This window comes from Dromaius novaehollandiae, chromosome W (assembly GCF_036370855.1).
Source record: "Dromaius novaehollandiae isolate bDroNov1 chromosome W, bDroNov1.hap1, whole genome shotgun sequence".
Taxonomy (NCBI): Eukaryota; Metazoa; Chordata; class Aves; order Casuariiformes; family Dromaiidae; genus Dromaius; species Dromaius novaehollandiae.
This window is the reverse complement of record NC_088130.1, coordinates 3,347,435-3,373,910: the sequence shown is the minus strand read 5'-3', so window position 1 is coordinate 3,373,910 and position 26,476 is coordinate 3,347,435. Positions and strand designations below refer to the sequence as shown.

The following is a 26,476-nucleotide window of genomic DNA, read 5'->3' as shown; positions in this document are numbered from 1 at the left end:
AGGTTTTCTACACTATTCTTAAAGAGGTTACAGCCACTAACAAAAAAGTCTTTGCAGAAAAATCCTAAATAGACTGTAAGTGACTAAAATCAGAGTGTGCTTCTGCCAGACCAACCAATAAAACATTGAAAACCCACAAAGTGCAGAAAATGCTTAATATCTTTACACGTTGCTAGAAAAATTCTGACAAGTATGAAAAGATTAAAAACCTCTTACAAGATTCCACCACTGAAGAACATTCTGGTTTGGAATGCACTTAAGCCAAAAAAATCTCTGGAAATTGCTCCATGAAAACCAGTCAGACCATGCATAAGAATTGTGTAAACAAATATGGAGACCATGAAATAGATGAATTAGAGTCCAGAAACCTCTTTTGTCTTGGGTGTCTCCCACTCTACTATTTTTCAAGAGATAATGATGATGGCATCCTCATAGTTGCCTAGTAAAAGACAAACACCCCAGTACCAGTCATTTGTCAGTCTGATACCAACCCTAGTATCTATTGTTTGATTTTCGATGACTGAACACAAATATCGTTTGGTACCATAAAAGGTAGTTTTGATGCGAAAGACTGACTTTCCTCAGGTCCAAACAACAATCTTTACCTTGCTGGTGTCAAAGGACTCAGTACTGATGAAGCCTACAATATCAGGATAAATCTTGGAGGGAGTACCAGTCTTGCTAGTAGTAGGTGTTTGTTCATCAGACTATTATGAAGTTTGTACCTTCAGGAAACTCTATCAATAGCTCCCTAAACAGAAAGGATTCTTCTCTTTTCCACTTGTCAAGAGACATGGATTTATTTCTATTTCTTTTAATAGAGCAGTAAAAAGTCCAATTTGGTACAGGATCCAGAATCAGTATTGTTTACTAAAGGACAGAGGACTTGTAGAGCTCAGGGCACTTTCAGCGGAAGGGAATACAGGAAATGGAGAATGTTTTAAAGACAAGTAACTTTGAAGAATTTTAAATCGCTACTATGCAGAAAGTTATGATATACACAAAATCTTCAGGAAAAAAAAGCTTATTTATCCTAATTTTACAATAAACTAATAACAGTAATCAACTACAAGAAAGATCTATTTTCAGTAAAATTCAGTTTCAGATTATACATGTTGCTCCATCCCTGTCTAGAGTGAAATCAGAAAAACTCAGAGACTAGGACAGACTATCCAAACATCTTTCTCTCTCCCTCTGCCTCTCCCACTCTCTGCCTCTCTCCCTCTCCCCCCCTCCCCCCTCCCCCTCTCTGCCTCTCTCCCTCTCTGCCTCCCCCTCTCTGCCTCTCTCTCTCCCTCTCTTCCTCTCTCTCTCCCTCTCCCTCTCCCTCTCTGCCTCTCTGCCCCCTCTCTCTCATCCCTCTCTCTCTGCCTCTCACTGCCTCTCTCCCTCTCTCTCTCCCCCTCTTCCTCTCTCTCTCTGCCCCCTCTCTCTCCCTCTGTGCCTCCGTCTCTCTCTCTCTGTCTCTGTCAATCTCTCTGCCTCGCTCGCTCGCTCTGCCTTGCGCTCACTCTGCCTCACTTGCTCTGCCTTGCTCGCTCTGCCTCATGCACTCGCTCTGCCTCGCACTAACTCTGCCTCCCTCGCTTTGCTTCACTCTGCCTGGCTCGCTCACTCAGCCTCACCCTCGCTCTGACTCGTGCTCGCTCACTCTGCTGCGCTCTCTCTACCTTGCTCTCGCTCACTCTGCCTCACTCTGCCTCGCTTGCTCTGCCGCACGCTCACTCTGCTGTGCTCGCTCTGCCTCACTCTCGCTCACTCTGCTGCGCTCGCTCTACCTCGCTCTCGCTCACTCTGCCTTGTGCACTCTGCCTCGCTCTGCCTCGCTCACTCGCTCTGCCTTGCTCTTGCTCTGCCTCGCTCTGCCTCGTGCACTCACTCTGCCTCGCGCTCACTCTGCCTCACCCACGCGCTGCCTCAGGCGCTCACTCTGCCTCAGGCGCTCACTCTGCCTCGCTTGCTCTGCCTCACTCGCGCTCTGCCTCTTGCTCGTGCTCTGCCTCGCTCAATCTGCCTGATGCTTGCTCTGCCGCACGCGCTCTGCCTCGGGCGAGCGCTCTACGTTGCTCGCTCTGCCTTGCTCTGCCTCGCCCTCGCTCTGCTGAGCTCACTCTGCCACGCTCGCTCACTCTGCCTCACCCTCGCTCTGTCTCACGCTCGCTCACTCTGCCATGCTCTCTCTACCTCGCTCTCACTCACTCTGCCTCGCTCTGCCTCGCTCGCATGCTCTGCCTTGGGCGAGCGCTCTACGTTGCTCGCTCTGCCTTGCTCTGCCTCGCCCTCGCTCTGCTGAGCTCACTCTGCCACGCTCGCTCACTCTGCCTCACCCTCGCTCTGTCTCGCGCTCGCTCACTCTGCCATGCTCTCTCTACCTTGCTCTCACTCACTCTGCCTCGCTCTGCCTCGCTCGCATGCTCTGCCTTGATCTGCCTCAGGCTCGCTCTGCCTCGCTCTGCCTCGCTCTGCGTCGCTCGCTCTGCCTTGCCCTCGCTCAGTCTGCATCGCCCTCGCTCTGCGTCACCCTCGCTCTACCTCGCTCTCGCTCACTCTGCCTCGCTCTGCCTCGCTTGCTCTGCCTCGCTCTGCCTTGCTCTGCCTCGCCCTCGGTCTGCCGCGCTCGCTCACCCTGCCTCACGCGCGTGCCCTGCCTCACCCTCGCTCTCCCTCTGCCTCGCTCGCTCTGCCTCACGCTCGCTCGCTCTGCCGCACTCACTCTACCTCGCTCTTGCTCACTCTGCCTCGCTCTGCCTCGCTCGCTCTGCCTCGTTCTCGCTCTGCCTCACCCTTGCTCTGCCTCGCGCTCGCTCGCTCCGCCTCGCTCTGCCTCGCTCTCACTCACTCTGCCGCACTCACTCTACCTCGCTCTCACTCACTCTGCCTCACTCTGCCTCACTCGCTCTGCCTGGCACTTGCTTTGCCGCGTGTGCTCTGCCGTGCGCGAGCACTCTACCTCGCTCGCTCTGCCTTTCTCTGCCTCGCCCTCGCTCTGCTGAGCTCACTCTGCCACGCTCGCTCACTCTGCCTCGCTCTCACTCTGCCATGCTCTGCCACACTCACTTTGCCTCACGCTCGCTCTGCCTCGCTCTGCCTTGCTCACTCTGCCTCGCCCTCGCTCTGCTTTGCGTGCGCACTCTGCCTCGCGCACGCACTCTGCCTCATTCTCACTCTACTGCGCCTTCGCTCTGCTTCGCTTGCTCGCTCTGCCTCGCGCTCGCTCACTCTGCCTTGCTCTGCCTCGCTCACTCTGCCTGGCGCTTGCTCTGCCTCGCTCTCGCTCTGCCTCGCCCTCGCTCTGCTGAGCTCACTCTGCCACACTCGCTCACTCTGCCTTGCTCTGCCACACTCACTTTGCCTCACGCTCGCTCGGCCTCGCACGCATGCTCTGCCTTGCCCTCGCTCTGCCTCGCTCTTGCTCTGCCTCGCTCGCACGCTCTGCCTTGCTCTGCCTCATGCTCTCTGTGCCTCGCTCTGCGTCACGCTTGCTCTGCCTCGCTCGCTCACTGTGCCTCGCTCTCACTCTGCCCCGCTCTGCCTCACGCGCTCACTCTGCCTCACTTGCGCACTGCCTCGCGCGCTCGCTCTGCCTCGCGCACTCGCTCTGCGCACGCTCTGCCTCACGCACTCGCTCTGCCTCGCGCGCTCTGCTTCGCTCGCACTCTGCCTCTCTCTGCCTCGTGCTCATTCTACCTCGCTCGCTCTGCCTCGTGCTCATTCTACCTCGCTCCCTCTGCCTCGCGCGCTCACTCTGCCTTGCTCTTCCATGCTTTCGCACTGCCTCGCTTGCTCGCACGGCCTCGCTCTCGCTCTGCCGCGGCCTCGCTCCCTCTGCCTTGATCTGCCTCTTCCGCTCGCTCTGCCTCGCTCTCGCTCCGCCTCACACGCTCACTCTGCCTCACACGCTCACTCTGCCTCACCCTCGCTCTGCCTCACCCTCGCTCTGCCGTGCTCACACTCACTCTTCCCTGCTCGCTCTACCTCACTCTCACTCACTCTGCCACGCTCTGCCTCATGCGCTCTGCCTCGCTCTGCCTGGCGCTTGCTCTGCCACGCGCGAGCACTCTACCTCGCTTGCTCTGCCTTTCTCTGCCTCGCTCTCACTCTGCCTCGCTCTGCCACGCTCACTTTGCCTCATGCTCGCTCTGCCTCACCCTCGCTCTGCCGTGCTCTCACTCACTGTGCCGCGCTCACTCTGCCTCGCGCGCTCTGCCTCGCTCTGCCGCGCTCGCTCTGCCTTGCTCTGCCTCGCTCACTCACTCTGCCTCACACTCGCTCTGCCGCGCTCGCTCGCTCTGCCCCGAGTGTGTGCTCTGCCTCGCCCTCGCCCTCGCTCTGCCTTGCTCTGCCTCGCGCTCGCTCTGCCTCGCTCGCTCTGCCTCACCCTTGCTCTGCCTCGCGCTCGCTCGCTCTGCCTCACCCTTGCTCTGCCTCGCGCTCGCTCGCTCTGCCTTGCTCAGCCTCGCTTGCTCTGCCTCGCTCTCGCTTACTCTGCCGCGCTCACTCTGCCTCGCTCTGCCTTGTGTGCTCTGCCTCGCTCGCTCTGCCTTGCCCTCGCTCAGTCTGCATCGCCCTCGCTCTGCCTCGCGCGAGCGCTCTGCCTCGCTTGCTCTGACTTTCTCTGCCTCGCCCTCGCTCTGCTGAGCTCACTCTGCCACGCTCGCTCACTCTGCCTTGCTCTCACTCTGCCACGCTCTGCCACACTCACTTTGCCTCACGCTCGCTCTGCCTCGCCCTGCCTCGCTCACTCTGCCTCGCCCTCGCTCTTTGTGCGCGCACTCTGCCACGCGCACGCACTCTGCCTCGCTCTGCCTCGCTCTTGCTCTGCCACGCGCTCGCTCACTCCGCCTCGCGCTCGCTCGCTCTTCCATGCTCTCGCTCTGCCTCGCTTGCTCGCTCCGCCACGCTCACTTTGCCTCGCTCTCGCTCTGCCTCGCTCCGGCACGCTCACTTTGCCTCGCCCTCGCTCTGCCTCGTGCACGCACTCTGCCTCGTGCACGCACTCTGCCTCGCTCTCACTCTACTGTGCCTTTGCTCTGCTTTGCTTGCTCGCTCTGCCTCGCTCTGCCTCGCTCGCTCTGCCTCGCTCACTCTCGCTCACTCTGCCACACGCTCTCTACCTCGTTCTCGTTTGCTCTGCCTTGCGTTCTATCTGCCGCGCTCGCTCTGCCTCGCTCTCGCTCACTCTGCCTCGCTCTGCCTTGTGCACTCTGCCTCGCTCGCTCTGCCTGGCGCTTGCTCTACCTCACTCGCTCTGCCTTGCTCTGCCTCACCCTCGCTCTGCCTCATGCTCACTCTGCTGAGGTCACTCGGCCACGCTCACTCACTCTGCCTTGCTCTGCCACGCTCACTTTGCCTCACACTCGCTCTGCCTCGCTCGCTCTGCCTCGCCCTCGCACTCTGCCTCACGCGCGCACTCTGCCTTGCCCTACCTCGCTCGCTCTGCCGCGTGCTCGCTCTGCCTCGCTCGCTCTGCCACGTACTCATTCTACCTAGCTCGCTCTGCCTCACGCGCTCGCTCTACCTCTCTCTGCCTCGCGCTCACTCTGCCTCGCTTGCTCTGCCGCGTGCTCATTCTACCTAGCTCGCTCTGCCTCGCGTGCTCACTCTGCATTGCTCGTTCACTCTCCCTGGCTCTCGCTCTGCCTCGCTCGCTCGGCTGCGCTCACTCTGCCGCACTCGCTCACTCACTCTGCCTCGCTGTCTCGCGCGCTCTCTCTAGCGCACGGTCTGCCTCGCTCTGTCTCGCGCGCTCTCTCTAGCGCACGGTCTGCCTCGCTCTCGCTCGCTTGCTCTGCCATGCTCTTGCTCTGCCTCGCTTGCTCACTTTGCCTCGCTCTGCCTCGCTCTCGCCCTGCCTCACTCTGCCTCGCTCGCTCGCTCTGCCTCTCTAAGCCGCTCGCTCTCTCTGCCTCGCGCTCGCTCTGCTGAGCTCACTCGGCCACTCTCGCTCGCTCTGCCTCGCTCTCACTCTGCCTTGCTCTGCCTCGCCCTCGCTCTGCTTTGCGCACGCACTCTGCCTCGCGCACGCTCTGCCTCACGCTCACTCACTCTGCCTTGCTCACGCTGCCTCGCTCTTGCTCTGCCTCGCTGTGCCTCGCTCTGCCTCACTCGCTCGCTCTGCCTCGCTCGTGCTCTGCCTCTCGCACTCTGCCTCGCTCGCGCGCTGCCTCTCGGGCTCGTTCTGCCTCGCTCGTGCTATGCCTCGCTCGCTCGCTCTGCCTCTCTCTGCCTCACGCTCACTCTGCCTCGCTCGCTCTGCCGCGTGCTCATTCTACCTAGCTCGCTCTGCCTCGCGTGCTCACTCTGCCTTGCTCGGCCTCGCTCTCCCTCTGCCTCGCTTGCTTGCTCTTCCATGCTCTCGCTCTGCCTCGCTCTGCCTCGCCCTCGCTCTCCGTCGCTCTCGCTCACTCGGCCGTGCTCGATCTACCTCGCTCACTCTGCCTCACTCTGCCTCGTGCGCTCTGCCTCGCTCTGCGCGCTCGCTCTGCCTCGCCCTGCCTCGCTCGCTCTGCCTCGCGCTCGCTCTGCCTCACTCTGCCTTGATCTCTTGGCCTCGCTCTCGCTCTGCCTCGCTCGCTCTGCCTCGCTCTGCCTTGCTCGCTCTGCCTCACTCTCACTCTGCCTCGCTCGCTCTGCCTTGCTCTGCCTCGCGCTTGCTCTGCCTCACGCTCGCTCGCTCTGCTTCGCTCTCCCTCATGCTCGCTCTGCCCTGCTCTGCCTCGTGCGCTTGCTTGGCCTCTCGCGCTCGCTCTGCCTCGCTCGCTCTGCCTCCCTCGTGCTCTGCCTCGCTCGCTCTGCCTTGTGCTTGCTCTGCCACGTACTCGCTCTGCCTCACTCTTCCTCTGCCACGTACTCGCTCTGCCTCGCTCTTCCTCTGCCTTGCTCTGCCTCTCTCGCTCTGCCTCCCTGTGCCTCACTCTGCCTCGCTCTCACTCTGCCTCCCTTGCTCGCTCGTGATGCCTTGCTCTGCCTTGCTCTCGCTCTGCCTTGCTCGCTTGCTCTTCCATGCTCTAGCTCTGCCTAGCTTGCTCACTCTGCCTCGCTCTCACTCTGCCTCGCTCTGCCACGCTCACTTTGCCTCACCCTCGCTCTGCCTCACCCTCGCTCTGCCGTGCTCTCCCTCTGCCTCGCTCGCTCTGCCTCACACTTGCTCGCTCTGCCGCACTCACTCTACCTCGCTCTTGCTCACTCTGCCTCGCTCTGCCTCGCTCGCTCTGCCTCCTTCTCGCTCTGCCTCACCCTTGCTCTGCCTCGCGCTCGCTCGCTCTGCCTCACACTCGCTCTGCCGCGCTCTCCCTCTGCCTCGCTCGCTTTGCCTCACGCTCGCTCGCTCTGCCGCACTCACTCTACCTCGCTCTTGCTCACTCTGCCTCGCTCTGCCTCGCTCGCTCTGCCTCGTTCTCGCTCTGCCTCACCCTTGCTCTGCCTCGCGCTCGCTCGCTCCGCCTCGCTCTGCCTCGCTCTCACTCACTCTGCCGCACTCACTCTACCTCGCTCTCACTCACTCTGCCTCACTCTGCCTCACTCGCTCTGCCTGGCACTTGCTTTGCCGCGGGTGCTCTGCCGCGCGCGAGCACTCTACCTCGCTCGCTCTGCCTTTCTCTGCCTCGCCCTCGCTCTGCTGAGCTCACTCTGCCACGCTCGCTCACTCTGCCTTGCTCTCACTCTGCCACGCTCTGCCACACTCACTCTGCCTCGCCCTCGCTCTTTTTGCGCGCACTCTGCCTCGCGCGCGCACTCTGCCTCTCTCTCACTATACTGTGCCTTCGCTCTGCTTCGCCTGCTCTCTCTGCCTCGCTCTGCCTCGCTCTTGCTCTGCCACGCGCTCGCTCACTCCGCCTCGCGCTCGCTCACTCTTCCATGCTCTCGCTCTGCCTCGCTTGCTCGCTCCGCCACGCTCACTTTGCCTCACACTCGCTCTGCCTCTCTCTGCCTCGCCCTCGCTCTGCTTTGCGCGCGCACTCTGCCTCGTGCACGCACTCTGCCTCGCTCTCACTCTACTGTGCCTTTGCTCTGCTTTGCTTGCTTGCTCTGCCTCGCTCTGCCTCGCTCGCTCTGCCTCGCTCACTCTCGCTCACTCTGCCACACGCTCTCTACCTCGCTCTCGTTTGCTCTGCCTCGCGTTCTATCTGCCGCGCTCGCTCTGCCTCGCTCTCGCTCACTCTGCCTCGCTCTGCCTTGTGCACTCTGCCTCTCTCGCTCTGCCTGGCGCTTGCTCTACCTCACTCACTCTGCCTCACCCTCGCTCTGCCTCATGCTCACTCTGCTGAGGTCACTCGGCCACGCTCACTCACTCTGCCTTGCTCTGCCACGCTCACTTTGCCTCACACTCGCTCTGCCTCGCTCACTCTGCCTTGCCCTCGCACTCTGCCTCACGCGCGCACTCTGCCTTGCCCTGCCTCGCTCGCTCTGCCGCGTGCTCGCTCTGCCTTGTCCGTTCACTCTCCCTGGCTCTCGCTCTGCCTCGCTCGCTCGGCTGCGCTCACTCTGCCGCACTCGCTCGCTCACTCTGCCTCGCTCTGTCTCGCGCGCTCTCTCTAGCACACGGTCTGCCTCGCTCTCGCTCGCTTGCTCTGCCATGCTCTTGCTCTGCCTCGCTTGCTCGCTCCGCCTCGCTCTCGCTCTGCCTCGCTCGCTCACTTTGCCTCGCCCTGCCTCGCTCTCGCCCTGCCTCACTCTGCCTCGCTCGCTCCCTCTGGCTCTCTATGCCGCTCACTCGCTCTGCCTCGCACTCGCTCTGCTGAGCTCACTCGGCCACTCTCGCTCGCTCTGCCTCGCTCTCACTCTGCCTTGCTCTGCCTCGCCCTCGCTCTGCCTCATGCTCACTCACTCTGCCTCGCTCACGCTACCTCGCTCTTGCTCTGCCTCGCTGTGCCTTGCTCTGCCTCACTCGCTTGCTCTGCCTCGCTCGTGCTATGCCTCGCGCGCTCGCTCTGCCTCTCTCTGCCTCGTGCTCACTCTGCCTCGCTTGCTCTGCCGCGTGCTCATTCTACCTAGCTCGCTCTGCCTCGCGTGCTCACTCTGCCTTGCTCGGCCTCGCTCTCCCTCTGCCTCACTTGCTTGCTCTTCCATGCTCTCGCTCTGCCTCGCTCTGCCTCACTCTCGCTCTGCGTCGCTCGCTCTGCCTCGCCCTCGCTCTGCGTCGCTCTCGCTCACTCTGCCTCACTCTGCATCGTGTGCTCTGCCTCGCTCTGCGCGCTCGTTCTGCCTCGCCCTGCCTCGCCCACTCGCTCTGCCTCGCCCTCGCTCTGCCTCACTCTACCTCGCTCTCTCTGCCGCGCTCTCGCTCTGCCTCACTCGCTCTGCCTCGCTCTGCCACGCTCGCTCGCTCTGCTTCGCTCTGCCTCGCGCTCGCTCTGCCCCGCTGTGCCTCGTGCGCTTGCTCGGCCTCTCGCGCTCGCTCTGCCGCGCTCGCTCTGCCTCTCGCGCTCGCTCTGCCTCACTCGCGCTCTGCCTCGTGCGCTCGCTCTGTTTCTCGGGCTCGTTCTGCCTCGTGCACTCGCTCTGCCTCTCTCTGCCTCGCGCTCGCTCTGCCTCGCTTGCTCTGCCGCGTGCTCATTCTACCTAGCTCGCTCGGCCTCGAGCGCTCACTCTGCCTTTTTCGGCCTCGCTCTCCCTCTGCCTCGCTCGCTTGCTCTTCCATGCTCTCGCTCTGCCTCGCTCTGCCTCACTCTCGCTCTGCATCGCTCGCTCTGCCGCAGCCTCGCTTGCTCTGCCTTGATCTGCCTATTCCGCTCGATCTGCCTCGCTCGCTCACTGTGCCTCGCTCTGCCTCACTCGCTCTGCCTCGCACTACCTCGCTCTCGCTCTGCCTCGCTCGCTCTGCCTCGCTCACTCGCTCTGCCTCGCTCTGCCTCACGCTCGCTCACTCTGCTTCGCTCTGCCTCATGCTCGCTCTGCCTCGCTCTGCCTCGTGCGCTTGCTCGGCCTCTCGCGCTCGCTCTGCCTCGCTCGCTGAGCCTCTCGCGCTCGCTCTGCCTCGCTCGCTCTGCCTCGCTCGCTCTCGCTCACTCTGCCACACGCCCTCTACCTCGCTCTCGTTTGCTCTGCCTCGCGTTCTATCTGCTGCACTCGCTCTGCCTCGCTCTCGCTCACTCTGCCTCGCTCTGCCTTGTGCGCTCTGACTCGCTCTCACTCTGCCTCGCTCGCTCTGCCTGGCGCTTGCTCTACCTCACTCGCTCTGCCTTGCTCTGCCTCACCCTCGCTCTGCCTCATGCTCACTCTGCTGAGGTCACTCGGCCACGCTCACTCACTCTGCCTTGCTCTGCCATGCTCACTTTGCCTCACGCTCGCTCTGCCTCGCTCGCTCTGCCTCGCCCTCGCACTCTGCCTCACGCGCGCACTCTGCCTTGCCTTACCTCGCTCGCTCTGCCGCGTGCTCACTCTGCCTTGCTCGTTCAATCTCCCTGGCTCTCGCTCTGCCTCACTCGCTCGGCTGCGCTCACTCTGCCGCACTCGCTCGCTCACTCTGCCTCGCTCTGTCTCGCGCGCTCTCTCTAGCGCACGGTCTGCCTCGCTCTCGCTCGCTTGCTCTGCCATGCTCTCGCTCTGCCTTGCTCTGCCTCGCCCTCGCTCTGCTTTGCGCACGCACTCTGCCTCGCGCACGCTCTGCCTCACGCTCACTCACTCTGCCTCGCTCACGCTGCCTCGCTCTTGCTCTGCCTCGCTGTGCCTCGCTCTGCCTCACTCGCTCGCTCTGCCTCGCTCGTGCTCTGCCTCTCGCACTCTGCCTCGCTCGTGCTATGCCTCGCTCGCTCGCTCTGCCTCTCTCTGCCTCACGCTCACTCTGCCTCGCTCACTCTGCCGCGTGCTCATTCTACCTAGCTCGCTCTGCCTCGCGTGCTCACTCTGCCTTGCTCGGCCTCGCTCTCCCTCTGCCTCACTTGCTTGCTCTTCCATGCTCTCGCTCTGCCTCGCTCTGCCTCGCCCTCGCTCTGCGTCGCTCTCGCTCACTCGGCCGTGCTCGATCTACCTCGCTCACTCTGCCTCACTCTGCCTCGTGCGCTCTGCCTCGCTCTGCGCGCTCGCTCTGCCTCGCCCTGCCTCGCTCGCCCTGCCTTGCTCGCTCTGCCTCGCTCTGCCTCGATCTCTTGGCCTCACTCTCACTCTGCCTCGCTCGCTCTGCCTTGCTCTGCCTCGCGCTTGCTCTGCCTCACGCTCACTCGCTCTGCTTCGCTCTCCCTCATGCTCGCTCTGCCCTGCTCTGCCTCGTGCGCTTGCTTGGCCTCTCGCGCTCACTCTGCCTCGCTCGCTGTGTCTCTCGCGCTCGCTCTGCCTTGCTCGCTCTGCCTCCCTCGTGCTCTGCCTCGCTCGCTCTGCCTTGTGCTTGCTCTGCCACGTACTCGCTCTGCCTCGCTCTTCCTCTGCCTTGCTCTGCCTTGCTCTGCCTCTCTCGCTCTGCCTCCCTGTGCCTCACTCTGCCTCGCTCTCACTCTGCCTCCCTCGCTCGCTCGTGATGCCTTGCTCTGCCTCGCCCTCGCTCTGCCTCGCTCGCTTGCTCTGCCTCGCCCTGCCTCTGCCTCACTCTGCCTCGCTTGCTCTGCCTCGCTCTCTCTCTGCCTTGTGCACTCGCTCTGCCACGCTCGCTCTACCTTGTGCTCATTCTACCTCACTCGCTCTGCCTCGCTTGCTCACTCTGCCTTTCTCTGCCTCGCTCTCACTCTGCCTCGCTCTGCCACGCTCACTTTGCCTCATGCTCGCTCTGCCTCACCCTCGCTCTGCCGTGCTCTCACTCAGTGCCGCGCTCACTCTGCCTCGCTCTGCCGCGCTCGCTCTGCCTTGCTCTGCCTCGCTCACTCACTCTGCCTCACACTCGCTCTGCCGCGCTCGCTCGCTCTGCCCCGAGTGTGTGCTCTGCCTCGCCCTCGCTCTGCCTTGCTCTGCCTCGCTCGCTCTGCCTTGCCCTCACTCAGTCTGCGTCGCCCTCGCTCTGCCTTGCGCTGCCCTCGCTCGCTCTGCCTCGCTCGCTCTGCCTCACCCTTGCTCTGCCTCACCCTTGCTCTGCCTCGCGCTCGCTCGCTCTGCCTTGCTCTGCCTCGCTCGCTCTGCCTCGCTCTCGCTTACTCTGCCGTGCTCACTCTGCCTCGCTCTCGCTCACTCTGCCTCGCTCTGCCTTGTGTGCTCTGCCTCGCTCGCTCTGCCTTGCCCTCGCTCAGTCTGCATCGCCCTCGCTCTGCCTCGCGCGAGCACTCTACCTCGCTTGCTCTGACTTTCTCTGCCTCGCCCTCGCTCTGCTGAGCTCACTCTGCCACGCTCGCTCACTCTGCCTTGCTCTCACTCTGCCACGCTCTGCCACACTCACTTTGCCTCACGCTCGCTCTGCCTCGCCCTGCCTCGCTCACTCTGCCTCGCCCTCGCTCTTTGTGCGCTCACTCTGCCTCGCCCTCGCTCACTCCGCCTCGCGCTCGCTCGCTCTTCCATGCCTCGCTCTGCCTCGCTTGCTCGCTCCGCCACGCTCACTTTGCCTCGCTCTCGCTCTGCCTCGCTCCGGCACGCTCACTTTGCCTCACACTCGCTCTGCCTCTCTCTGCCTCGCCCTCGCTCTGCTTTGCGCGCGCACTCTGCCTCGTGCACGCACTCTGCCTCGCTCTCACTCTACTGTGCCTTTGCTCTGCTTTGCTTGCTTGCTCTGCCTCGCTCTGCCTCGCTCGCTCTGCCTCGCTCACTCTCGCTCACTCTGCCACACGCCCTCTACCTCGCTCTCGTTTGCTCTGCCTTGCGTTCTATCTGCCGCGCTCGCTCTGCCTCGCTCTCGCTCACTCTGCCTCGCTCTGCCTCGCTCTGCCTTGTGCACTCTGCCTCGCTCGCTCTGCCTGGCGCTTGCTCTACCTCACTCGCTCTGCCTTGCTCTGCCTCACCCTCGCTCTGCCTCACGCTCACTCTGCTGAGGTCACTCGGCCACGCTCACTCACTCTGCCTTGCTCTGCCACGCTCACTTTGCCTCACACTCGCTCTGCCTCGCTCGCTCTGCCTCGCCCTCGCACTCTGCCTCACGCGCGCACTCTGCCTTGCCCTACCTCGCTCGCTCTGCCGCGTGCTCGCTCTGCCTCACTCGCTCTGCCACGTACTCATTCTACCTAGCTCGCTCTGCCTCACGCGCTCGCTCTACCTCTCTCTGCCTCGCGCTCACTCTGCCTCGCTTGCTCTGCCGCGTGCTCATTCTACCTAGCTCGCTCTGCCTCGCGTGCTCACTCTGCATTGCTCGTTCACTCTCCCTGGCTCTCGCTCTGCCTCGCTCGCTCGGCTGCGCTCACTCTGCCGCACTCGCTCACTCACTCTGCCTCGCTGTCTCGCGCGCTCTCTCTAGCGCACGGTCTGCCTCGCTCTCGCTCGCTTGCTCTGCCATGCTCTTGCTCTGCCTCGCTTGCTCACTTTGCCTCGCTCTGCCTCGCTCTCGCCCTGCCTCACTCTGCCTCGCTCGCTCGCTCTGCCTCTCTAAGCCGCTCGCTCTCTCTGCCTCGCGCTCGCTCTGCTGAGCTCACTCGGCCACTCTCGCTCGCTCTGCCTCGCTCTCACTCTGCCTTGCTCTGCCTCGCCCTCGCTCTGCTTTGCGCACGCACTCTGCCTCGCGCACGCTCTGCCTCACGCTCACTCACTCTGCCTTGCTCACGCTGCCACGTACTCATTCTACCTAGCTCGCTCTGCCTCACGCGCTCGCTCTACCTCTCTCTGCCTCGCGCTCACTCTGCCTCGCTTGCTCTGCCGCGTGCTCGCTCTGCCTCGCTCGCTCTGCCACGTACTCATTCTACCTAGCTCGCTCTGCCTCACACGCTCGCTCTACCTCTCTCTGCCTCGCGCTCACTCTGCCTCGCTTGCTCTGCCGCGTGCTCATTCTACCTAGCTCGCTCTGCCTCGCGTGCTCACTCTGCCTTGCTCGGCCTCGCTCTCCCTCTGCCTCGCTTGCTTCCTCTTCCATGCTCTCGCTCTGCCTCGCTCTGCCTCACTCTCGCTCTGCGTCGCTCGCTCTGCCTCGCCCTCGCTCTGCGTCGCTCTCGCTCACTCTGCCGCACTCGCTCTACCTCGCTCTCACTCACTCTGCCTCACTCTGCCTCGTGTGCTCTGCCTCGCTCTGCGCGCTCGTTCTGCCTCGCCCTGCCTCGCTCACTCGCTCTGCTTCGCCCTCGCTCTGCCTCGCTCTGCCTCGCTCTCTCTGCCGTGCCCTCGCTCTGCCTCGCCCTCGCTCTGCCTCGCTCTGCCTCGCTCTCTCTGCCGCGCTCTCGCTCTGCCTCGCTCGCTCTGCCTCGCTCGCTCGCTCTGCTTCGCTCTGCCTCGCGCTCGCTCTGCCCCGCTCTGCCTCGTGCGCTTGCTCGGCCTCTCGCGCTCGCTCTGCCGCGCTCGCTCTGCCTCTCGCGCTCGCTCTGCCTCACTCACGCTCTGCCTCGTGCGCTCGCTCTGTTTCTCGGGCTCGTTCTGCCTCGTGCGCTCACTCTGCCTCTCTCTGCCTCGCGCTCACTCTGCCTCGCTTGCTCTGCCGCGTGCTCATTCTACCTAGCTCGCTCGGCCTCGTGCGCTCACTCTGCCTTTTTCGGCCTCGCTCTCCCTCTGCCTCGCTCGCTTGCTCTTCCATGCTCTCGCTCTGCCTCGCTCTGCCTCACTCTCGCTCTGTATCGCTCGCTCTGCCGCAGCCTCGCTTGCTCTGCCTTGATCTGCCTATTCCACTCGATCTGCCTTGCTCGCTCACTCTGCCTCGCTCTGCCTCGCTCTCGCTCTGCCTCGCTCACTCTGCCTCGCTCACTCTGCCTCGCTCACTCGCTCTGCCTCGCTCTGCCTCACGCTCGCTCACTCTGCTTCGCTCTGCCTCACGCTCGCTCTGCCTCGCTCTGCCTCGCGTGCTTGCTCGGCCTCTCGCGCTCGCTCTGCCTCGCTCGCTGAGCCTCTTGCGCTCGCTCTGCCTCGCTCGCTCTGCCTCGCTCGCTCTCGCTCACTCTGCCACACGCTCTCTACCTCGCTCTCGTTTGCTCTGCCTCGCGTTCTATCTGCTGCACTCGCTCTGCCTCGCTCTCGCTCACTCTGCCTTGCTCTGCCTTGTGCGCTCTGACTCGCTCGCTCTGCATCGCTCGCTCTGCCTGGCGCTTGCTCTACCTCACTCGCTCTGCCTTGCTCTGCCTCACCCTCGCTCTGCCTCATGCTCACTCTGCTGAGGTCACTCGGCCACGCTCACTCACTCTGCCTTGCTCTGCCATGCTCACTTTGCCTCACGCTCGCTCTGCCTCGCTCGCTCTGCCTCGCCCTCACACTCTGCCTCACGCGCGCACTCTGCCTTGCCTTACCTCACTCGCTCTGCCGCGTGCTCACTCTGCCTTGCTCGTTCAATCTCCCTGGCGCTCGCTCTGCCTCGCTCGCTCGGCTGCGCTCACTCTGCCGCACTCGCTCACTCACTCTGCCTCGCTGTCTCGCGCGCTCTCTCTAGCACACGGTCTGCCTCGCTCTCGCTCGCTTGCTCTGCCATGCTCTTGCTCTGCCTCGCTTGCTCGCTCTGCCTCGCTCTCGCTCTGCCTCGCTCGCTCACTTTGCCTCGCCCTGCCTCGCTCTCGCCCTGCCTCACTCTGCCTCGCGCTCGCTCTGCCTTGCTCTGCCTCGCCCTCGCTCTGCTTTGCGCACGCACTCTGCCTCGTGCACGCTCTGCCTCACGCTCACTCACGCTGCCTCGCTCACGCTGCCTCGCTCTTGCTCTGCCTCGCTGTGCCTCGCTCTGCCTCACTCGCTCGCTCTGCCTCGCTCGTGCTCTGCCTTGCTCGCGTGCTGCCTCTCGGGCTCGTTCTGCCTCGCTCGTGCTATGCCTCGCGCGCTTGCTCTGCCTCTGCCTCACGCTCGCTCTGCCTCGCTCGCTCTGCCACATACTCATTCTACCTAGCTCGCTCTGCCTCGCGCGCTCACTCTGCCTTGCTCGGCCTCGCTCTCCCTCTGCCTCGCTTGCTTGCTCTTCCATGCTCTCGCTCTGCCTCGCCCTCGCTCTCCGTCGCTCTCGCTCACTGGGCCGTGCTCGATCTACCTCGCTCACTCTGCCTCACTCTGCCTCGTGCGCTCTGCCTCGCTCTGCGCGCTCGCTCTGCCTCGCCCTGCCTCGCTCGCTCGCTCTGCCTCGCGCTCGCTCTACCTCGCGCTCGCTCTGCCTCACTCTGCCTCGATCTCTCGGCCTCGCTCTCGCTCTGCCTCGCTCTGCCTTGCTCGCTCTGCCTCACTCTCACTCTGCCTCGCTCGCTCTGCCTTGCTCTGCCTCGCGCTTGCTCTGCCTCACGCTCGCTCGCTCTGCTTCGCTCTCCCTCATGCTCGCTCTGCCCTGCTCTGCTTCGTGCGCTTGCTTGGCCTCTCGCACTCACTCTGCCTCGCTCGCTGTGCCTCTCGCGCTCGCTCTGCCTCGCTCGCTCTGCCTCCCTCGTGCTCTGCCTCGCTCGCTCTGCCTTGTGCTTGCTCTGCCACGTACTCGCTCTGCCTCGCTCTTCCTCTGCCTTGCTCTGCCTCTCTCGCTCTGCCTCCCTGTGCCTCACTCTGCCTCGCTCTCACTCTGCCTCCCTCGCTCGCTCGCGATGCCTTGCTCTGCCTTGCTTGCTCACTCTACCTCCCTCGCTGTGCCTTGCTCTGCCTCACCTTCGCTATGCCTTGCGCTCACTCTGCTGAGCTCACTCTGCCACCCTCGCTCACTCTGCCTCGTTCTCGCTCTGCCTCAAGCTCGCTGTGCCTCACCCTGCCTCTGCCTCACCCTGCCTCGCTCGCTCGCTCTGCCTCTGCCTCACTCTGCCTTGCTCGCTCGCTCTGCCGTGCTCACTCACTCTCTCCTGCTCTCTCTGCCTCGCTCTGCCTCGCTTGCTCGCTCTGCCTTGCTCTGCCTCACTCACTCGCTCTGCCTCGCTCTGCCTCACTCACTCGCTCTGCCTTGCTCGCCCTGCCTCGTTCAGTCTTGCTCTGTGTCGCTCTGTCTCACTGTACCTCGCGCTCACTCTGCCTTGGTCTGCCTTGCCCTTGCTATGCCTCGCTCGCTCTGTCTCGCTCTGCCTTGCTCGCTCACTCTGCCTTGCTCTTCTGTGCCCTTGCTCTGCCTTGCTCTCGGTCTGACTCCCTCGCTCCCTCTGCCTCTCTCTCGCTCTACCTCACTCTGCCTTGACCTCGCTCTGCCGCGCTCTACCTCGCTCGTTCTGCTTCGCTCACTCTGCCTCGCTCTGCCTCATGCTTGCTCTGCCACGTCCTCGCTCTGCCTCGCTCTGCCTCACTCGCTTGCTCTGCCTCGCTCTGCCTCACTCGCTCGCTCTGCCTCGCTGGCTCTGCCTCGCACCTTTTGCCGCGCTGGCTCGCTCTCCCGCGCTAGCTCGATCTGCCTCATGCTCACTCTGCCTCGCTCTGCCTCGTGCTCACTCTACCTCGCGCGCTCGTTCTGCCTCACTCTGCCTTGCTCTCGCTCTGCCCCGCTCGCTCACTCTGCCTTGCCCTCGCTCGCTCGTGCTGCCTTGCGCTGCCTCTGCCTCGCTCTGCCTCTGCCTCGCTCTGCCTCTCTCGCTTGCTCGGCCTCACTCTGCCTCGCCCTCGCTCTGCCTCGATCTCTCTGCCTTGCTCACTCGCTCTGCCGCACTCTGCCTCACCCCCGCTCTGCCTCACCCCCGCTCTGCCTCGTGCATGCTGCCTCACCCCCGCTCTGCCTCGCTCTGCCACCCTCGCTCACTCTGCCTCCTGCTCGCTCTGCCTCCTGCTCGCTCTGCCTCGCTCGCTCGGCCGCGCTCACTCTGCCACCCTCGCTCACTCTGCCTCCTGCTCGCTCTGCCTCCTGCTCGCTCTGCCTCGCTCGCTCGGCCGCGCTCACTCTGCCACCCTCGCTCACTCTGCCTCCTGCTCGCTCTGCCTCACTCTGCCTCGCGTGCTCACTCTGCCTCGCTCGCTCTGCCTCGCTCGCTCTCTCTGCCTTGTGCGCTCGCTCTGCCTCACTCGCTCTACCTCGTGCTCATTCTACCTCGCTCGCTCTGCCTTGCACGCTCGCTCTGCCTTGCTCTGCCTCGCTCTCACTCTGCCTCGCTCTCGCTTGGCCTCGCTCTCGCTTGGCCTCGCTTGCTCGGCCTCGCTCTCGCTTGGCCTCGCTCTCGCTTGGCCTTGCTTGCTCTGCCTCGCCCTTGCTCTCCCTCGCTCTCGCTTGGCCTTGCTTGCTCTGCCTCGCCCTTGCGCGGCCTCACTCGCTCTGCCTTGAGCTGCCTCACCCGCTCGCTGCCTCGCTCGCACACTCTGCCTCGTGCTCGCTCGCTCTGCCGCACTGTGCCTTGCTCTTCCTCTGCCTCGCTCGCTTGCTCTGCCTCACTGCCTCTGCCTCACATGTTCTGCCGTACTCACTCACTCTCCCGCGCTTGCTCGCTCTGCTTCGCTCTGCTTCGCTCACTCGCTCTGCCTCGCTCTTGCTCTGCCTCCCCCTCGCTCTGCCTCGCTCTCCCACGCCCTCGCTCTGCCTCCCCCTCGCTCTGCCTCACTCTGCCTCGCTCTCACTCTGCCTCCCTCGCTCGCTCGTGCTGCCTTGCTCTGCCTCGCCCTCGCTCTGCCTCACTCGCTCGCTCTGCCTCGGCCTCACTCTGCCTCGCTCGTTCTGCCTTGCTCTGCCTCGCTCTCGCTCTGCCTCACTCACTTGCTCTCCCTCGCTCTCTCTGCCTCCCTCAGCCTCGCCCTCGCTCTAGCTTGCCCTTGCTGTGCCTCACTCGCTCTGCCTCGCCCTCCCTCAACCTCGCTATACCTCACTCTGCCTCGCCCTGCCTCATGCTCACTCTGCCTCGCACTTGCTTTGCCTCGCCCTCACTCTGCCTCCCTCGCTCGCTCTTGCTCTGCCTCGCTTGCTCGCTCTGCCTTCCCCTCGCTCGCTCATGCTGCCTCGCTCTGCCTCGGCCTCGCTCTGCCTCGGCCTCGCTCTCCCTCTCTCGCTTGCTCGGCCTCACTCTGCCTCACTCACTCGGCCTCACTCTGCCTCGCCCTCGCTGTGCCTCGCTCTCTCTGCCTTGCTCACTCGCTCTGCCGCGCTCTGCCTCACCCCCGCTCTGCCTCGTGCATGCTGCCTTGCTCTCGCTCTGCCTTGCTCTCGCTCTGCCTTGCTCGGCCACCCTCGCTCACTCTGCCTCACTCTCGCTCTGCCTCGCTTGCTCGCTCGGCCGTGCTCACTCTGCCACCCTCGCTCACTCTGCCTCCTGCTCGCCCTGCCTCGCCCTGCCTCTGCCTCGCTCTGCCTCACGTGCTCACTCTGCCTCGCTTGCTCTGCCTTGCTCTTGCTCTGCCTTGTGCGCTCGCTCTGCCTCACTCGCTCTACCTCGTGGTCGCTCTGCCTTGCACGCTCACTCTGCCTTGCTCTGCCTTGCTCTAGCTCTGCCTCGCTTGCTTGCTCTGCCTCGCTCTTGCTTGACCTTGCTCTCGCTCTGCCTTGCTCTCACTTGGCCTTGCTTGCTCTGCCTCTGCCTCGCTCTGCCTCGCTTGCTCTGCCTCGCTCGCTCACTCTGTCTCCTGCTCGCTCTGCCTTGCTCTGCCTTGCTTGCTCACTCTGCCTCGCTCTGCCTCGTGCTCACTCTGCCCCACTCACTCGCTCTACCTCGCTCGCTCTGTCTCGTGCTTGCTCTGCCACGTCCTCGCACTACCTTGCTCTTGCTCTGCCTCGCTCTCACTCTGCCTCCCTCGCTTGTTCTGCCTCGCTCTCACTCTACCTCGCTCGCTCGCTCTGCTTCGCTCGCTCGCTCTGCCTTGTGCTTGCTCTGCCTCCCCCTCGCTCTGCCTCACTCTGCCTCGCTCTCACTCTGCCTCCCTCGCTCGCTCGTGCTGCCTTGCTCTGCCTCGCCCTCGCTCTGCCTCACTCGCTCACTCTGCCTCGGCCTCACTCTGCCTCGCTCGTGCTACCTTGCTCTGCCTCGCTCTCGCTCTGCCTCGCTCTTGCTTCGCCTTGCTCTCGCTCTGCCTTGCTCTCACTTGGCCTTGCTTGCTCTGCCTCTGCCTCACTCTGCCTTGCTTGCTCGCTCTGCCTCGCTCTGCCTCGTGCTCACTCTGCCCCACTCACTCGCTCTGCCTCGCCCTCTCTGCCTCCCTCGGCCTCGCCCTCGCTTGCCCTCGCTCTCGCTCTGCCTCGCTCTCGCTCTAGCTTGCCCTCGCTGTGCCTCACTCGCTGTGCCTCGTGCTCGCTCTGCCTCACTCACTCGCTCTGCCTCGCCCTCCCTCAACCTTGCTATACCTCACTCTGCCTCGTGCTCACTCTGCCTCGCACTTGCTTTGCCTCACTCGCTCTGCCTCGCTCACTCGTTCTGCCTCGCTCTGCCTCGCTCTCGCTCTACCTCACTCACTCGCTCTCCCTTGCTCTCACTCTGCCTCACTCACTCGCTCTGCCTCGCTCGTTCTACCTCGTGCTTGCTCTGCCACGTCATCGCTCTGCCTTGCTCTTGCTCTGCCTCGCTCGGCCTTGCACTCGCTTGGCCTTGCTTGCTCTGCCTCGCCCTCGCGCAGCCTCACTCGCTCTGCCTTGAGCTGCCTCGCCCGCTCGCTCTGCCTCACTTGCTTGCTCTGCCTTGCCCTCGCTCACTCGTGCTGCCTTGCTCTGCCTCGGCCTCGCTCTGCCTCGGCCTCGCTCTGCCTCACTCTCTCTGCCTTGCTCACTCGCTCTGCCTCGCTCTGCCTTGCTCTGCCACCCTCGCTCACTCTGCCTCATGCTCACTCTGCCTTGCTCTGCCTCGTTCACTCTGCCTCAGGCTGGCTCTGCCTCTCTCGCTCTGCCTCGCTTGCTCTGCCTCGCGCTCGCTCTCGCTCTGCCTCGCTCTGCCTCACGCTCTGCCTCGCTCTGCCTCGCGCTTGCGCTTGCTCTGCCTCGCTCTGCCTCGCGCTCGCTCTGCCTCGCGCTTGCGCTCGCTCTGCCTCGCTGTGCCTCCCCCTCACTCTGTCTTGCTCTCCCGCGCCCTCACTCTGCCTCCCTCGCTTGCTCGTGCTGCCTTGCTCGGCTTCGCCCTCGCTCGGGCTCGCCCGCTCGGCCTCGCCCTGCCTCTGCCTCGCCCTGCCTCGCTCTGCCTCACATGCTCACTCTGCCTCACTTGCTCTGCCTTGCTCTGCCTTGCACGCTCGCTCTGCCGCGCTTGCTCTACCTCGTGCTCATTCTACCTCGCTCGATCTGCCTTGCGCGCTCACTCTACCTTGCTCTGCCTTGCTCTCGCTCTGCCTCGCTCGCTTGCTCTTCTGTGCTCTAGCTCTGCCTCGCTTGCTCGCTCTGCCTCGCTCTCGCTTGGCCTTGCTTGCTCTGCCTCGCCCTCGTGTGGCCTCACTCGCTCTGCCTTGACCTGCCTCACCCGCTCGCTCTGCCTCACTCTGCCTCGCTCGCACACTCTGCCTCGTGCTCGCTCGCTCTGCCTCGTGCTCACTGTGCCTCGCTCTCGCTCTGCCTCGCTCTCTTGCTCTGCCTCGCTACCTCTGCCTCACACGTTCTGCCGTGCTCGCTCACTCTCCCGCGCTTGCTCACTCTGCCTCATGCTGGCTCTGCCTCGCTCTGCCTTGCTCCCTCGCTCTGCCTCACTCTTGCTCTGCCTCCCCCTCGCTCTGCCTCATGCTTGCTCTGCCTCGCTCTCGCTCTGCCTCGCTCTGCCTCGCTCTCGCTCTGCCTCACATGTTCTGCCATGCTCGCTCACTCTCCCGCGATCGCTCACTCTGCCTCATGCTGGCTCTGCCTCGCTCTGCTTCGCTCGCTCGCTCTGCCTCACTCGGCCTCGCTCTTGCTCTCCCTCGCTCTGCCTCGCGCTCACTCTGCCTCACTCACTCGCTCTGCCTCGCTATCATTCTGCCTCACTCACTCGCTCTGCCTCACTCGCTCTACTTCGTGCTTGCTCTGCCACGGCCTTGCTCTGCCTCGCTCTTGCTCTGCCTCACTCAATCTACCTCACTCGCTCTGCCTTGCTCGCTCGTGCTGCCTTCCTCTGCCTCGGCCTCGCTCTGCCTTGGCCTCGCTCTGCCTTGCTCGCTCGCTCTGCCTCTGCCTCACTCTGCCTTGCTCGCTCGCTCTGCCTCGCTTGCTCTGCCTTGCTCGCTCGCTCTGCTGCGGTCACTCACTCTGTCTCCTGCTCGCTCTGCCTCACTCTCGCTATGCCTCACTCTGCCTCACGTGCTCACTCTGCCTCGCTCTTGCTCTGCCTTGCGCGCTCACTCTACCTTGCTCTGCCTTTCTCTCGCTCTGCCTCGCTCGCTTGCTCTTCAGTGTTCTAGCTCTGCCTCGCTCTTGCTCTGCCTCGCTCTTGCTTGGCCTTGCTTCCTCTGCCGCGGCCTCACACGCCCTGCCTTGAGCTGCCTCGCCCGCCCCGTCTGCCTCGCTCTCGGTCTGCCTCGCTCTGCCTCGCTCGCTCGCTCTGCCTCGTGCTCGCTCGCTCTGCCTCGCGCTCGCTCTGCCGCGCTCTGCCTCGCACTTGCTCTGCCTTGCTCGCTTGCTCTGCCTCACTGCCTCTGCCTCACCCGTTCTGCCGTGCTCGCTCACTCTCCCGCGCTCGCTCACTCTGCCTCATGCTGGCTCTGCCTCGCTCTGCCTCTCTTGCTCGCTCTGCCTTGTGCTTGCTCTGCCACGGCCTCGCTCTGCCACGTCCTCGCTCTGCCTCGCTCGCTCTGCCTCGCTCTGCCTCGCTCTCGCTCTACCTCACTCCCTTGCTCTCCCTTGCTCTCACTCACTCGCTCTGCCTCGCTATCGTTCTGCCTCACTCACTCGCTCTGCCTCGCTCGCTCTACCTCGTGCTTGCTCTGCCACATCCTCGCCCTGCCTCGCTCTTGCTCTGCCTCACTCGATCTACCTCACTCGCTCTGCCTCGCTTGCTCGTTCTGCCTTGCTCTCCCTCGCTCTCGCTCTGCCTCACTCACTCACTCTGCCTCGCTCTCTCTGCCTCTCTCGGTCTCGCCCTCGCTCTGCCTCGCTCTCGCTCTAGCTTGCCCTCGCTGTGCCTCACTCGCTGTGCCTTGTGCTCGCTCTGCCTCACACACTCGCTCTGCCTCGCCCTCCCTCAACCTCGCTATACCTCACTCTGCCTCGTGCTCACTCTGTCTCGCACTTGCTTTGCCTCGCCCTCACTCTGCCTCCCTCGCTCGCTCTTGCTCTGCCTCACTCTTGCTCTGCCTCACTCGCTCTAGCTCGCCCTCACTGAGCCTCGCTCCCTCGCTCTGCCTCGCTCACTCTGCCTCGCTCTCTCTCTGCCTTGTGCACTCGCTCTGCCTCGCTCACTCTACCTCATGCTCACTCTGCCTCGCTCGCTCTGCCTTGCACGCTCACTCTGCCTTGCTCTGCCTCGCTCTCGCTTGGCCTTGCTGTCGCTTGGCCTTGCTTGCTCTGCCTCTGCCTCGCCCTGCCTCGCTCGCTCTGCCTTGCTTGCTCGCTCGCTCGCTCTGCCGCGCTCACTCACTGTCTCCTGCTCGCTCTGCCTCGCTTGCTCGCTCTGCCTCGCTCTGCCTCGCACTCACTCTGCCTCGCTCTGCCTCGCTCTCGTTCTGCCTCACTCACTTGCTCTGCCTCGCTCGCTCTACCTCTTGCTTGCTCTGCCACACTCTTGCTCTGCCTTGCTTGATCTACCTCACTCGCTCTGCCTCGCTCTGCCTCGCTCTTGCTCTGCCTCACTCACTCGCTCACCCTCGCTCTCTCTGCCTCCCTTGGCCTCGCCCTCACTCTGCCTCGCCCTCGCTCTGCCTCGCCCTCGCTCTAGCTTGCCCTCGCTGTGCCTCACTCGCTGTGCCTCGTGCTCGCTCTGCCTCACTCACTCGCTCTGCCTCACTCACTCGCTCTGCCTCGCCCTCCCTCAACCTCGCTATACCTCACTCTGCCTCATGCTCGCTCTGCCTCGCACTTGCTTTGCCTCCCCCTCACTCTGCCTCCCTCGCTCGCTCTGCCTCACTCTTGCTCTGCCTCACTCGCTCTAGCTTGCAGTCACTGTGCCTCACTCCCTCGCTGTGCCTTGCTCGCTCTGCCTCGCTCTCACTCTGCTGCACTCTTTCTCTGCCTCGCTTACTCGCTCTACCTCGCTTGCCCTGCCTCATTCAGTCTTGCTCTGTGTCGCTCTGCCTCGCTGCGCCTCACTCTTGCGCTGGCTCGCTCGCTTGCTCTGCCTCGCTGCCTCTGCCTCACACGTTCTGCCGTGCTCGCTCACTCTCCCGCGCTTGCTTGCTCTGCTTCGCTCGCTCGCTCTGCCTCACTCTTGCTCTGCCTCGCTCGCTCTAGCTCGCCCTCACTGTGCCTTGCTCCCTCGCTCTACCTCGCTCTGCCTCGCTCTCACTCTGCTGCACTCTTGCTCTGCCTCGCTTACTCGCTCTGCCTCACTCGCTCTGCCTTGCACTGCCTCGCTCTTGCTCTCCCTCACTCAGTCTCTCTCTCTGTGTCGCTGGGTCTCGCCCTGCCTCGTTCAGTCTTGCTCTGCGTCGCTCTGTCTCGCTGTACCTCGCGCTCACTCTGACTTGGTCTGCCTTGCCCTCGCTCTGCCTTGCTCTTCTGCACCCTCGCTCTGCCTTGCTCTCGGTCTGACTCCCTCGCTTTCACTCTACCTCACTCTGCTTTGACCTCGCTCTGCCTCGCCCCCCTCGCTCTGCCTCGCGCTCGGTCTGCCTTGCCCGCTCGCTTGGCCTCGCCCTCGCTCTGCCTCGCTCTACCTTGCCTTCGCTATGCCTCGCTCGCTCTGCCTCGTGCTCACTGCCTCGCTCACTCGCTCTGACTCACCCTCCCTCAACCTCGCTATACCTCGCTCTGCTTCGCCCTGCCTCATGCTCGCTCTGCCTCGCACTTGCTTTGCTTTGCCCTCACTCTGCCTCCCTCGCTCGCTCTGCCTCACTCTTGCTCTACCTCGCTCGCCCTTGCTCTGCCTCACTCGCTCTATCTCGCCCTCGCTGTGCCTCGCTCCCTCACTGTGCCTCGCTCGCTCTACCTTGCTCTATCTCGCTCTGCCTCGCTCACTCTGCCTCGCACTTGCTCTGCCATGCCCTCGCTCAGCCTCACTCTCGCTCTGCCTCGCTTACTCGCTCTGCCTTGCTCGCCTCTGCCTCGCTCTTGCTGCCTCGCTCTGCCTCCCTCAGTCTCTCTCTGTGTCGCTCTGTCTCGCCCGGCCTCGTTCAGTCTCGCTCTGCGTCGCTCTGTCTTGCCGTACCTTGCACTCACTTGGCCTCGGTCTGCCTCGCCCTTGCTATGCCTCGCTCGCTCTGCCTAGCCCTCGCTCTGCCTCGTGCTCGGTCTGACTCCTTCGCTCCCTCTGCCTCGCTCTGCCTCGCCATCGCTCTGCCTCGCTCTACCTCACTCGTTCTGCCTCCCTCGCTCTAGCTCGCCCTCACCGTGCCTCGCTCGCTCTGCCTCGCTCTCGCTCTGCCTCCCTCACTCGCTCTGCCTCGCTCTCGTTCTGCCGCCCTCGCTCGGCCTCGCCCTCGCCCTCGCTCGGCCTCGTGCACTCCGCTTCACTCGCTCTGCCTCGCATGCGCACTCTGCCATGCCCTCGCTCTGCCTCGCCCTCGCTCTGCCTCATGCATTTGCTGTGCCGCACTCGCTCACTCTGCCTCGCTCGCTCTGCCTTGCTCTCGCTCTGCTGCACTCACTCTGCCTTGCGCACTCGCTCTGCCTCGCCCTGCCTCACACTTGCTCTGCCTCGCTCGCTCTGCCTCGCCCTGCCTCGCTCGCTCTGCCTCACGCGCTCAGTCTGCCTTCCTCTGCCTCGCTCGCTCTGCCTCGCCCTCGCTGTGCCTCACTCTCGCTGTGCCTCCCTCCCTCGCTCTGCCTCGCTCTCGTTCTGCCTCCCTCGCTCTGCCTCACGCGCACACTCTGCCAAGCTCTCGCTCGGCGTCGTTCGCTCGCTCTGCCTCGTGCTCGCTGTGCCTCGTGCTCGCACTGCCTCGTGCACTCACTCTGCCTCGCGCTCGCTGTGCCTCACGCGCTCGCTCTGCCGCGCTCGCTCACTCTGCCTCGCTCGCTCTGCCTTGCTCCCGCTCTGCTGCACTCACTCTGCCTCGCTCTGCTGCCCTCGCTCTGCCGCACGCTTGCTCGGCCTCGCTCTGCCACGCTTGTTCGCTCGCATGCTCGGCCTCGCTCTTGTTCTGCCGCGTTCGCTCGGCCTCGCCCTTGCTCGCTCGGCCTCGCCCTGCCTCTGCCTTGCCCTGCCTCACCCTCGCCCTGCCTCGTTCTCTCTCTGCATCACCCTCGCCCTGCCTGGCTCTGCCTCGCCCGGCCTCGCCCGGCCTCACCCTCGCCCTGCCTCGCTCTTGCTCTGCCTCGCCCTCGCCCTGCCTCGCCCTGCCTCGCCCTCGGCCTTGGCCTCGCCCTCCCGCCCGGCCTCGCCCGGCCTCGCCCTCTCGCCCTACCTCACCCTCTCGCTCGCCCTCGCCATCGCTCTGCCTTGCGCTGCCTCGTTCTGCCTCACCCTGCCTCGCTCTGCCTTACCCTGCCTCGCTCTGCCTCGCCCTCGGCCGCGCTCTCACTCGCTCGGCCCCGCCCTTGCTCGCTTGGCACCGCCCTGCCTCACCCTGCCTCACCCTCACCATGCCTCGCCCTACCTCCGCCTCGCCC

The 26,476-nt window shown here is 64.0% G+C and overlaps 1 protein-coding gene across 1 annotated transcript; it reads right to left on the bottom strand.

The window, feature by feature from the left end:
- Nucleotides 1–404: 404 nt before the first annotated feature.
- Nucleotides 405–25,394, bottom strand: LOC135324355 (octapeptide-repeat protein T2-like). Its single transcript, XM_064500411.1, has 5 exons — nucleotides 25,299–25,394; nucleotides 18,729–18,881; nucleotides 14,304–14,406; nucleotides 10,356–10,589; nucleotides 405–439 (listed from the first exon to the last, which is right to left on the bottom strand). The coding sequence occupies exons 1-5, from the start codon at nucleotides 25,392–25,394 to the stop codon at nucleotides 405–407; spliced, it is 621 nt and encodes a 206-aa protein (XP_064356481.1).
- Between the last annotated feature and the right edge of the window lie 1,082 nt (nucleotides 25,395–26,476).

Bases quoted from the DNA above. Each gene is read 5' to 3' on its own strand.
- LOC135324355 (XM_064500411.1), bottom strand. From the start codon at position 25,394: ATGCGAGGCAGAGCGAGTGAAGCGGAGTGCACGAGGCCGAGCGAGGGC. The intron at 14,407-18,728 runs GTGAGCATGAGG...CGCACGAGGCAG, and splicing joins CAAAGCAAGTGCGAGGCAGA to AACGAGCCCGAGAAACAGAG. The intron at 440-10,355 runs GTAAGGCAAGGC...GTCTTTTACTAG, and splicing joins CACGCGGCAGAGCGAGCGAG to GCAACTATGAGGATGCCATC.